This window comes from Watersipora subatra, chromosome 1, assembly GCF_963576615.1.
Source record: "Watersipora subatra chromosome 1, tzWatSuba1.1, whole genome shotgun sequence".
NCBI lineage: Eukaryota > Metazoa > Bryozoa > Gymnolaemata > Cheilostomatida > Watersiporidae > Watersipora > Watersipora subatra.
The window spans coordinates 73,023,798-73,036,240 of NC_088708.1; the positions used below are offsets into that span (position 1 = coordinate 73,023,798).

Here is a 12,443-nt window from a genome sequence, read left to right on the forward strand (position 1 = left end):
CATGTTCTACAGCCAAACAAGCTGAGGAAGCATACGAACAGGATGTGATTGGAGTCGATGGCTATAACACATACGAAATGAACCAGTCTTTTAAAAGAGAAAATCGTCGAGGATCTAAATACAGGTATTTTTAATGAAGTCGATTAGCAGATAGAAAATTATGTTTGTCAGTGTTTTCTTTAGTGCTAGAATGATCTTGCATTATTCGACCTTTTCTTGCTGTCTGCACTCTTTCCTGTCTGCTACATGAGTGTGACAATATTGCCAAATGTCTGGTGCATTTGTTGCTAGCTGATAACACAGTTGAAGAAGTCATCTTACAGGACATGAACTGCGTGCACACACACAATATCCCTTCCACCAGTGCTTGTGGATTATGGTATTATAGTATTACACTGCATCCACTGGCCTAATGGCTACAACGAGTTCTTACGTAATACAGTCATCGGTGACAGCTCCTTTCTTTCTGTCATTTCAAACAGAATTAATCTTGAGCTCATTGCTCTGCGATGCTTTCACGCTTTGGACTCTATTCTCTTTAACTGTTCTCTTTAACTATTCTCTTTAACTATGGGCTGACTGTATGTGCTACCATCATTGGTCTTATTAAATCTTGTTTGAATTATCTTTTCCTTCATGGCTGTCAAGTCATTGGTTTCACGATAGTTTTTTGGAGTTATCTTTTCATGTGTGACTGTCAAGGCATTAGTTTCGCTAAAACCTTTTGGAGTTATTTTCTCCTATGCGTCTCTCAAACATGTGTTGTAAAAAGGTTATAATTTATTATTTAACTTACCCATGATCAGCATTATAAAACAAAGTAATGCAGCAGTCTAGTACATGCCCTGCTGCAAGTACAGGAGTTCGTTTAATCCGCTAAATATCTATACCAAAATATGTGAGACTCAATCCTGAGCAGGTAAACCTTTGCAAGCATCAACTTTGTTTTATAGTTTGAATAAAAACAAAACTATAAATTTTTATAGTTACTTAGTCCAAAGGATTTTTAACCAAATTATCAGAGCCTTTGAATCAGTACATCCTTCTTGTGGCCTTTTAAAGAATACTGGTTGAAGCTCATAGTTAATGTTTCTATAAGTCCTGTGATGGGTTAGTCGTTAGCAAATTGTGCATACTTAAAGGCTTAAGCAAGCCTACTCTGCAACACTGGCTGATGGGTAGAACAAGGGGACTAGCGTTCTGTCTGGTTATACTCTAATGCTGTATTTATTTCTTCAACTATAAATGTGTTATTGAAATAACACAAGTAGTATAATGACATTTCCTAGAGGATTTTTTTTGTTCCAAACGAAACACTCATTTGAAACTCTTCATTTCAAGCAATGATAGCCATTGGTTAAACGCTTAGTTTTGATTGAGTATAGCCGTACTTTATTGGGTTTGAGTGCACCAATGCCCTTACTTACCTTCTCCGTTCTTTCTAGTGCCATGCATCGAAAGACAACAACTCCAATACGGTATAACACACACTGCTGTCGATGGGTCAGGGTGCCTGAAATGGCAGTTTCCTGTTCCATAAAAATATAACTATCAGCGCTTTTCTAATGCCTGAAGATCAATTAACGCTGGGCTGCACTCTTTCTTATGTTTGCCTACAGATGCAAAGGGTAGTTAGTGGCTATATTGAACTTCACACTGAGTTTGGGATTAGGTTTTCATTCACAGTATGTTAGGTCCTTACTATCAGTTATTTCTCTCCTTGCAGGAATGAACCTCCTCGACCAAGTCCCAGCGCTGTCCAGTATGCTGCCGGAGCAGCTCCACCTGGTTATGATGAGAGCAGCATTACAGAAAAAGAGGACTTGTCCAGTGAAGATGATGCTAAGGTTTGTGCCATTAGCCCTGTACTCGTACAGTATCAGAGCTCTAGTAGAAATCATCCATAGTTTGGTACATTGCTGAGTAAATTGTGAGGAATGAGAAACGGAATGTTGTCATGTTCAGCAAGGCATGTTTGCATTAAACTTACGCCTTCTACAAACATTTGTTAAAAACATGAGATAAACCTGAGATGAATTATTTAAAACTGTTTTGCTTTAGTTCGGATTTCATGACCAGGAGTGTATGATAAAGTCCATTGCAAAGTAATTAGAAAAAGTGTGGTTACATTTTTATCTCGTTTCACGAGTGGCTCAGGATGGAGGGTAATATTTATCCATGTACATTTTAGGAAATTATTTGGGTATAACTAGGCTTACTGTAAGTGTCAAGAGTTCCTTATGTCTAACTGTCAAAGCATGTACTATCTCCATGTCAAATCTATGCATCTTCCTGAAGTTCTTGCAAGTTCCTGAATAGGGTCCCTGACTACCTGGCGTGTGGCCTGCCAATGTCCTTGATCAACTATCAGTTATTCCAGACTGAACACACGCATGGCTGATGCTCATTTGTGACAGTCTGCATTTTATAGCCTCGTAGCCTTTGATCTAAGTGTAGGTCATCAGCCATGTCTCATCCGTGCAAGTTACCCAGTTGCATGGCGCTCAAGGCTTTCGATCAGCAAGCTAATGCCAACAGCAACACTCCCCTTTTCTGGAGAATAGTCAATGGTATATAGTCCATTTTTGGCCATATGATATCTTGGGTTGATGATAAGCAGAAGTGAAGGACCAGCTATAGAGACATGCATTATTGTTTGTAGGGAGATGGTAGTGCATCGGATAGCAGTGAAGACGACATCGACAAGGCTGGAGCAGCTTCTGTAACTTCTAGTTATAACAATTACCAATATGGTGGATACAATCCATATGTACAGTCAGGTGCTGTCCAGCGAACATGGCAGAACTCTTTTGGAAGAGGCCGGCATCAGCCAAACATGTACGCCTACACAGACAGCGAAGCTGAAAGCAGTCGCGCTCCTTCCACTAGTCACTATAGGTCAACCACTGGCCTTGTAAACAACTCACAAGGCAGCAGGCAGCACCTTGTTAATACTTCTCCAGAACTTACTCCTGGTACACGCGGTCCATTGCCAGGCTTTTCATCATTTGTATAATTGAAGTTTTCTCTAGCTGACTTTGGTGGGTCAGTGAGCAGCACAGCATATCTCATTCCCTCAATCGTTCATGGCTATTACCCATATCCTAAATCTGTGCAACAGTTTTTTTCAAAAGGATACTTTAGCTATTTTTGTATCTTTTAATTTTTTTACAATGGCTCCATTTCACATATTACTTCATGTTCTCAGCAAACTCTGACACTTTATGTGGCTGTGCAGTGTACTGCAGTCGATTGCCTTGGAAGCTCAAGTCCCTTTTTACCCTAGTTTAAGTAATCTCCCTCTGAGGTTAGTGCTAATGGAATAAACACCACTCCACATAATCAAGCAATTTTTATACAGTTGTTTATATGTACTTGAAAATATAAATATTTCGTGTTCAACAGATGATTGAGCAAAATCAAGCTTTACAGTGTTGTTTATCACTCGTAGATTTTGCCTTGGATCAGTTCAGCCATGTTATTAGACAAGCCCATTATATTATCAATGCCTTGGAGATAGACTAAATACTAACAATCATAAGACTTTGTTTATGGGTCTGTTTACTCCATTGGCAGCAGGCTTCTCATTGATGTAGTGTGGAACTATAACATACCTGGTAGCGGATGAATGGTTGGTGGTAAGTAGTTTGAAGGTAAATCTAGCACACAAGACACTTTAAGAGTATTCCCGCCTTCTAACACACTCTTAGCAGAATCCTCAATATTATTAAATAGTCTTTAAAATCTTGTCAGGCCTTTGCTTTATATTCCTGAACACGGAGTTCTACTGGTCCAGTTATGCTCCAGCCATTGTATTGTCTGAATAGCGTTATAAGACTTAATGTAGAATATGATTGCCTATGATTAAGCTAGGAGTTTTAGCTGCATTCTGATATGTACAGGAGCAGCTGAAAGACTAAAACGGCAACTCCGTACATCCTACCCACACGAATAATCTCCAAAATTTTCCCGAGCTATTCTGGATATCAAAGTATGAATAACTTAATAATAGAAAAATACTGGTGGTATTTTGGTGATGATGAAACCTCGGCAACAATAGATACAAGGGTTTGTGTAAAGATTCTGCAAGACTCTGACTCGTGTGTCGTGAATAGCTCGTTTTCTAAAGCTCGAGACCACCAGTTTTATGTGAGTATGTCTTCAATATTCTTTAAAACTAATAAATACAACAAATAGAAAAATAGCTGACAGACTAAAAAAATAGTACATCTCAAACTGAATATAGAATAGAGAATTTTACAGACAGATCACTTACTGAATTCCTTGAATAAAACTTAAAACAGAGACGACTGATTTATACCCAAAGACAAACACAACGAACTTGGAAACAATACAGAATTACCAGTGATGTGTACAAATACGTATTTTAAGCCTTGCACTTGCAGATGTATTGCGATTAGATTTATAAAGAATTCAGTTGAACAGACTCAGTTATACACGTTTCTTGCTGTATAAATCCTCGTCATACTCTGGAGGTGCTGTTGCCGCAGCATAGACAGTATTTGGTTGGTTGGGATCATAGTAAGCTGTGGGCATCTGCTGACTGCCCGCAGTGCCAGGTGGGGTGTACATGGGTGGGGCAGGCATCATACCAGGGTATGGAGGTGGAGCATCTGTCATGTACACTCCTGATGCTGTGTAAAACAGTGTAAGTTATAAACTTAAACCTGAGATCCAATTAACATTCTACTAGCACAACAAAAATACCCTGCGAAAGTAGAACAACTCCACATATTTTAGACCCCGACATAAGCAATGGTTGCAGCATAAATCTGAGTTCTGCCTTTGTTTAGGGCATAACTCTATTCATAGTGATCTATAAATATGTTTGATGTGAGATCATCAATTTTTAAACAACCTATATTGACAATTGATCACTTATGCTCAATAGCTGCAAGAATTGATTGAAATCGAGTGTCTAAACAATTGGCTACATATGTTTATGCATTTTTAACAGCAAATCATTTCGTAGCAGAATTTTCTGCACTTCAAAGTACATTGCTTACATGATGGAACTTTCTGAGTTACAACATGCGTGGTACGCCTTAACAGTAGCCTCTCCTTCACACATTTGACTGCTTAAATTATGATGCTGCAACCTTGTTTGTATTAGTCACTCAGTATGAAGCTGATCAACGGTGATTCAAACTAGCTTAGTGTATTCATAATTTTATGGAATGAACTGACTCCAGTAAAAAATCCCAATATACTAACCGGGTGGAGCAGAGGGGAACGCCGAGTAAGGCAACCAACCATAGTTTGGATCTCCACAAACTAGCCCATAAGCAGGTGGTGGAGCTTGGAAAATATTTTGCTGAGAAATTTGTGGAGCGGCAGCAGGCGGGGCTCTATTTTTCAAAGCTGCAGAGAGAAAAGTAGAATCAGGCATTTTTATCTGCCACCAAGTCTGGAGCAAAAGTGCCAAACATCAACACAGTGGATGCACCCCGAGCAATCACGAATACACCCAATTTCAGTTTTCTAATAGCTAAAAAAACCAATAACATCTGAAACCATTAAAACTGGTGGATACTGTAATTAACAAACACAAGATTAGAAAATCATTCATGTACCTGAGTTTAAAAATACTAAATTTTTGGTTGACCAAACATTTGGGTCAACCAAAAAGTTGTGTGTATATTTGTAACATTACATGGTTATTATAGACTTTGTTAGTTTCTTAAACAACTAACACACTAAAAGAGAGCAACAATAGGTAATATTTAACAAGTTATGGTTTTGTTCCAATAGACAAAATGTCTGTATTTGGTAGATTAGCCAATGCACTTGGTGGTGTAACAGATTTGCCGCAATGAATGCCGAGATGCTTTAGAGGATGACTTGAAATTGAATAGAGGCATGGGGAGCCAAGTATGAGTATAAGTGGCACAAGACAACCTAGGAAGAGCCAGCCAACACACGAACCATGTTAAAACTGTAGAGTGTGATCCAAGTTATGAATTCTCATTTTTAAAGGGGCTTCAGAGATTCTTACCTAACTGGCCCGCCTTCATCATGGCCTGACCGAAGTCGATAGCTCCACCGCTGTAGAAGTAGAGTTGAAACTTTGCAGTTCCGACCCAATTTCCATGAGGCTCAGCCACTACTTTACCTTTGATATGATTTGAGCCGAAGACAGGCTGTTCCAAACCAACATCTCTCATACACGTGAACGGAATGCTAAATGACTGCAGCGCATTTCTCTGGTCAGTGTTCATGAATATAATCTATAAAGACAACAATTGAACATAGTCTTGGTGACGATTTTTTAAAAATAAATAAACCTTTAAAAATCATTAGAGATCTTATTGAAAAAATTATTTTTGAACTATATTTAGCTTTCATATCCAAATAAAGAGCAACAGAATCTCCAATGAGTACAACATCCACACATTCTAGGATAGATAACAACTCTCACTCTGTGTGATGTCAAATAGATCTTTCCTTTCTTTTCACCTTTGAACGCTGGCACACTGCTGTTTGACAACGCCAGCCTCACATCTTCTGTGAACAGGAGAATCCTGGAGAACAGCAAATATATTTAAGTTATATTCACAGTTTAGTAACCAAAAGATATGCTAGCGGCGTCTAAGAGACATTCATTTATTGAGAGCCTTTTGACCAGTTTTACTTTTGGATTGTGGGACTAGTTGAGCATTTACAGATGTTCCTGACCTCACTAACATACACATGAATGATAAAAGTGACCATCCTGGACATTTCTGATTGACCTGCAAAGCAAATCCTCATCTGCAAAACATTAGTTTAAATGTTGTTTGAAGAGTTCTGTTGCTGGGAGCTGATGAGCAGATAATAATACGTTGTTAATTTGTGTTATTTTCTGCTTTACTGTTTGCCATCATACTTAGCTCATCTCAAACACTGCCTACACAAAATGATAGTTTGTGAGGGAGAGACATTTTGTTCCCTCTTACTATGTTTATAATATTGCACTTTATACATCGCTCTAACCCAAATATTCTTAAGCATAAACTTTTTAACATTACGTTAGCATATTAGTTGTTTTCGTAAAATTAGTTTCTCCAGTTTATTGGGCTTGTTGTCAATTTTCAATGATTCTGAAAATATTACTGGTAACTTAATTGATAGTTATATTGGTGGATTGGTCTGTGACAGAATTCTCATAGACTAATGCATGTCAAAATTGCAGCGGTAACCGTAAGAAAAATTCGAAGGCAGTAAAATAGGCTGAGTTCTAAATAGACTGGTAATCCTACCATGTAGAAAAGTTGAAAAGAAGAAACCTATGGCAAATATTGACAAGCCCTTAACTGCCAAGACTAATTTCTATAGTTAGAATGACTGTTTACTTGTTATTTTTCAAATAGCATACAATATGCAAGAAATAACAATATGGTTGATAGCGCATCAGCCAGTTGAGAACCAAGAAGTAAAGTAGTGACACTTGGAGATGCAGATTTGATCTGCATCTACAAAAATAATAACATCTCTAACAATCTCTAACATCGAGTTAAACCTCCTGACCATGACATCTTGAACCGAGCCTAAGAAATCAATTTAAAAAAGTTTTTCAACGATCATTTAAAGAAGATTAACCACATTTTTGAAAATCTAGAACTGAGAGACTCGAGTAGGCCCGAGAAGAAAGTTCATATAGATTATTATGTTAACATTTGCACATACATATCTGGTATAAGGCAAAATTAATTACATATATAAGTATTATCTTTAAGAAGCCTAATGCGATGATTTCATATTTTATCTTGAAAACAAGAGATTGCGCCTAGTAATAGTAGGGTTCTGATCTGGATTACAAACCAATGACACTTACTAAGCATCGAAGTAATATCATAGTAATCTACCTACTTGTAGGTAACTCAGACTCACTATACCAGATTGATAAAGTAAACATTGTTATTGCTCAAGGAGACTGGAATTTCATAAGTGCCAGTGAGAGAAAAAGTAAGTGATTTTTTTGCTAAGCAGTTCATACATTGAGTGAATCAAATAAATATGGTAAATATATAATATATATAAAAGTTTGTGAAGAATATTTAAACTGTGCATGCCACCTACATAAACAATAATGTGCACAGCCCTGATCAGAAACTATAAGCCAATTGTTTGATCATTGTTCCTTTACAACGAATGCAAAGCCGAGTTTTGTTAGAAGCACGAAGTTCTTGCGTATAGCATATGTATGTATGGATTGCTGAATGATGTTGAACTGTGAAATACTATAATACTGCAGATAATTTTTAAATCAATTATGATGCATGGTAAATTATTTGCATTTAATATATCTTGTGATGAAGTGATTGTGAAATAAATTAACTCGAGAATATATTAGCAATGAATTTGACTAATTGCAGTGATAGTTGTAGATGTTAAAAGTTACTGACATGTACAGTACTTGCTTTCATATTTTTTGTTTTGATTCTACAAAATTTTCAGCAGATCCACTTCCACATTTTGAACTATTTTCTATATTGTAGCGTTTTAAGTTCCATGCGACCTTTTGAATTAACTTAAAACCAAAAGTATCAGTTAGATATTTGCATTACATTCAGCAAGTAATCATGTCATGATACAAGTTTCATATTAGTTTGAATGGGCTTTTGAAATAAGGCTTTCTTTGCAAAATAAATTACTTTTTTGGCTAATATTCTTCAAAGAATTCATGCAATCAGAAGTAGTGAGCTTATAGTTATTGAGTGACCCAGCTAAGAACAACAAACTGCTACAAACCCTGACACTAATTTGTAGCCACTATAGGCTAAAATGTATGTTTTTCCATGCATTAGCCTCTATATTAAATAAGTTTAATCCCTACACAACATTATGTAATGGAATTACAGCAAGTCATTACATGCAAACAATGAAGCCTGTTAGGGCTGATAAGTGCTGCAGTGCCTAAACTTTAATCAGCAATTAAATAAAATCAGGGTGGCCGACAGTGAATGGGAATTACCTGCCCCTGACTAGTGAATAAACTAAATAACTCCATTTTTACTATGATTGTTGCGAGTCCTTTTAGCCAACCTTTTACTGTAAAGCTATTATATCCTTCAATCAATCATGTTAGTTTACTCTCTTAGCATTTCTTGCTTTATCAACATTCTAACACTCTTTTTAGCTGTACTCTCAGAGCAAAAAAGGCTACATGTTATTAATTAAAAATTGAGTTAATTGACAATGAACTCATGGGAAGCTACGGCTATAAGAGATCAACCTACACCGCTTCTAGATTCAAAGAGCATTTAGAGATTTCCACTACAATCGAGACAGACATTCAAGCATAACTCTACTGACACAGTTACACCTAAATTAGTAATTTTGCTACAATACAAAAAAAGTCAGCTAGCACCATTCAATGTCAATAGTTCTTTCTTGTCACCCATACCTAGCATATTCATATAAGCTGATCAGACTGAAAATGATACTAACAGGAGCTGAAAATTTGCGTTGACTTATCTATCATGAAGTAGATTCTAATTTCAGATGACAGTGCACCCTCAGAATACTAATACCCCGATATACGATTTTTTCACCTTACGAAGTTGAACATGGCGAAACTTTCACCTCGCCATACGAATTTTATTTCACCATACGAATTCAAGAAAACTTTCGCCGGAGTTCAAATTTGGCAGTCGGTGAGCTTATTACGTACGTCGAAATAACAAAGATGCGGTACATCGAAAACATGTTCACAACGTTTAGAAGAGACACAGTGGCCAACTTTTCTCAGGTCGGCATTCCACGTGGGAAACTTTGTGAAAAGTGCGTAAAGCAAGAACAAATATTCATTTTTAGTGTTATACTCCATTTTGCTATAGACTTTTATTTAGCATACGTATATAACTACAAGTATCTATATTTAATTAGTTAGCTATGGAATCTGAGACCCTTCCAGGACGAAAGAAAAATGATTTCTATGACAAGAAAGTTGGAGGTCATAAATGAATAGGAAGAAGGTGCTTGTATTGTTAATATTGCCAAGGAATATGGTCGTAATCAATTAATAATTGTGATTGTTATTAAAAACAAGAAATTCGTCAAAGCAAACACAAGAAGGAGCTTAGGACAGACGACTTGAATGAGTTCGAGGTCATGCACGAGATCAGCATTCAATATTTCAAGTCTACTGGTATGGACTGGTACATAAAAACGATACTGTACAATGTATGTATAATGTATATCATTAATTCATCTTCTTTGTGTAGCATGTTTTTCATGTTTTATTCACTTCATGTTTTATTTAATTTCACGTTTTATTTATTTCATTTTGATTTTATGTTTTATTTTCTTGTTTAATTGTCTTTGCAGGTGGGCCTGTTTTCTAATACGTAAATACAAATCATTGTGTGTATGTAACTCATATATGATTAGCTACTCAAGATAGTTGACGCATCCACATTACTTTCTAGAACTTGCTCAAGCCCTGCCTTCTAGGGTATAAATACGTACAAACCTCTGCATGTATGGTTACATTGATTCTTGTGCACATTTCAAACAAAACAAACTACTGTACAACCTTCTCTGGATCCTTTTACAAGCGTTAGCTCACTAGAAATTTTCTGATTTGCACCAGCAAGCATCATCCTCAATAAGTGATCAAGTAAGCTATCTTCTACATTGCACCAAGTTAGCTTGTTTTCTTAGAACACTCTCTGTACCAGCAGGAAAGCTGTGTTTTCCTGGCCATTTCTGCTTTTCATGACCCTAAAGCGTTAAACTTTTTCTTTCAAAACCAGTCGAAAAAATTGGACAGGATTAGACAACTTCTTTTAGCCTGCCAAAAAATTCCATTTCATTACGTATTAAATTTGTTTTTTTAAGTGTACTGTAACATAATTAGCATTGATATGTCTTTGGCTCTTCTCTGCTCTACTCGCTACATGTATCAGTTCAAGTCACGTTACTCCAAAGGTATGTACGTGCTGCATAGTAAATGAAATTTCATTTTTTTTCGATGGTCATTAAATAGTCAAGTATGCGAAAAGCCGCTTTCGATAACTGCATCGCTCGGCCTTTCTTGTTGAATTAGGTCGAAAAAGGTTTTAGCCAGACACGCTAAATGTGAAAGTGAAGACAGCAACTGATGAGGAATAAAATTTTCGTGATATAAAGTTGAAATTCAGTAAAATAGGTGAAAAACATACTAAAACTCAGTTTCAAATGTGAGTTTAGTAAGCTAAACTTATTTGAAATGAACTGAAAGTTTATGTTATATGTACGACTTGAAGGTAAGAACTTTTTACCGTACGTACTGCACTTGGTACACACATTATGATGTTGCATTTCACAGTAATGCAGATCATAATCACTAGGTGCACTTAATACAATACAGCTACTGTAGGTAACTAAAGTTAACATACTATTTTGTTACTAATTTTCAGTATGTGCAGTATTTTTATAAAATTTTGGACGATTTTTACCATTTTTATTTTGCATTGTATACCTAATTACAATGGTTTCTATACCCTACATACGATTTTTTCACCATACGATGCCAGCATTGGAACGGATCAACATCGTATCCTGAGGGTGTACTGTAATTAGGTGAACAGCAGGATCAATGTTCATCCCACAGGATTTTAATATAAAACAACAAGAGAAGATACTTTTTCGCAAAGAAATAAAATAGGTGTTACAATAAAAACAGCAATATTAAAAAGTGGACACGAACTAAAGACGCTTTGGAATAGTTGAAGCGCAAACAAAGATAAAAGAAAACAGCAACGCCGAGATGACCAGATTCATATTCTGCCATAAAAAGCTATCACAAAAATTGTGATATAACTATCTCTCAGCTAATGCATGACTACTAAATAACAAGAAAACTGACACTTAAAATGGCACATGGCTCATGAGCAAATGAAAACTGCAAGAACATGATCGGAGGTTAGGGGTAGTCTTGAAGCGAGAGAAGATACTTTTTGAAATGATTTTTGAAGATACTAAATTGAAAATGATTAAAAACGAGAAAATGTAAATTTATATTAAATTTGACAAAAGTCAGGTTTCGCTGAGAAACTGCAGGTATGTCCTATACGGTTTACGCACTCTTTATCGTACCTTTCACCATTATACAACACTACACCTGCTCCATTGAACGCATGTGCTGTGTTCAACGACATTTCGTTTGCGTTGGATTATTCAGTAGAAGCACTTGTAGTATCGAACTACTCTCTATGAATCCGAGTATACTGTAATACAAACTTTCATGATTCCGGAATCCTACAATGGTTTGTTTAAAACGTGAAGACGTCAATGATAACCGGAACCATGTGACTTATGTACTCATATATTATTACCTTTTCAACAAACGGAAATAGCCGATGTAAATACTGTACATTGTACGTAGTTATTAATACTTGTAGTTTTTTTTATTAAATAGAAGATATTCAAAATATGTGATTTTTCATCAGCAAATGTTA

The 12,443-nt window shown here is 36.3% G+C and overlaps 2 protein-coding genes across 2 annotated transcripts in view; one reads left to right on the top strand and one right to left on the bottom strand.

Moving 5' to 3' along the window:
• Positions 1-3,417, top strand: part of LOC137391348 (protein sidekick-2-like) — a 78,271-nt gene extending 74,854 nt beyond the window's left edge. The window contains exons 46-49 of the mRNA XM_068077799.1: positions 13-124; positions 1,446-1,478; positions 1,727-1,847; positions 2,663-3,417. Of these exons, the coding sequence (XP_067933900.1) occupies positions 13-124; positions 1,446-1,478; positions 1,727-1,847; positions 2,663-3,016 (620 nt within the window). The 3' untranslated portion in view covers positions 3,017-3,417. The remainder of the gene's footprint in view (positions 1-12; positions 125-1,445; positions 1,479-1,726; positions 1,848-2,662) is intronic.
• Positions 3,418-4,130: 713 nt separating this feature from the next.
• LOC137403178 (WW domain-binding protein 2-like) lies at positions 4,131-12,237 on the bottom strand. The gene is made up of 5 exons (XM_068089413.1): positions 12,082-12,237; positions 6,440-6,542; positions 6,017-6,248; positions 5,236-5,382; positions 4,131-4,655 (listed from the first exon to the last, which is right to left on the bottom strand). Exons 1-5 carry the CDS (start codon positions 12,141-12,143, stop codon positions 4,453-4,455), a joined length of 747 nt encoding a protein of 248 aa, XP_067945514.1. The 5' UTR covers positions 12,144-12,237; the 3' UTR covers positions 4,131-4,452.
• Positions 12,238-12,443: the final 206 nt, after the last annotated feature.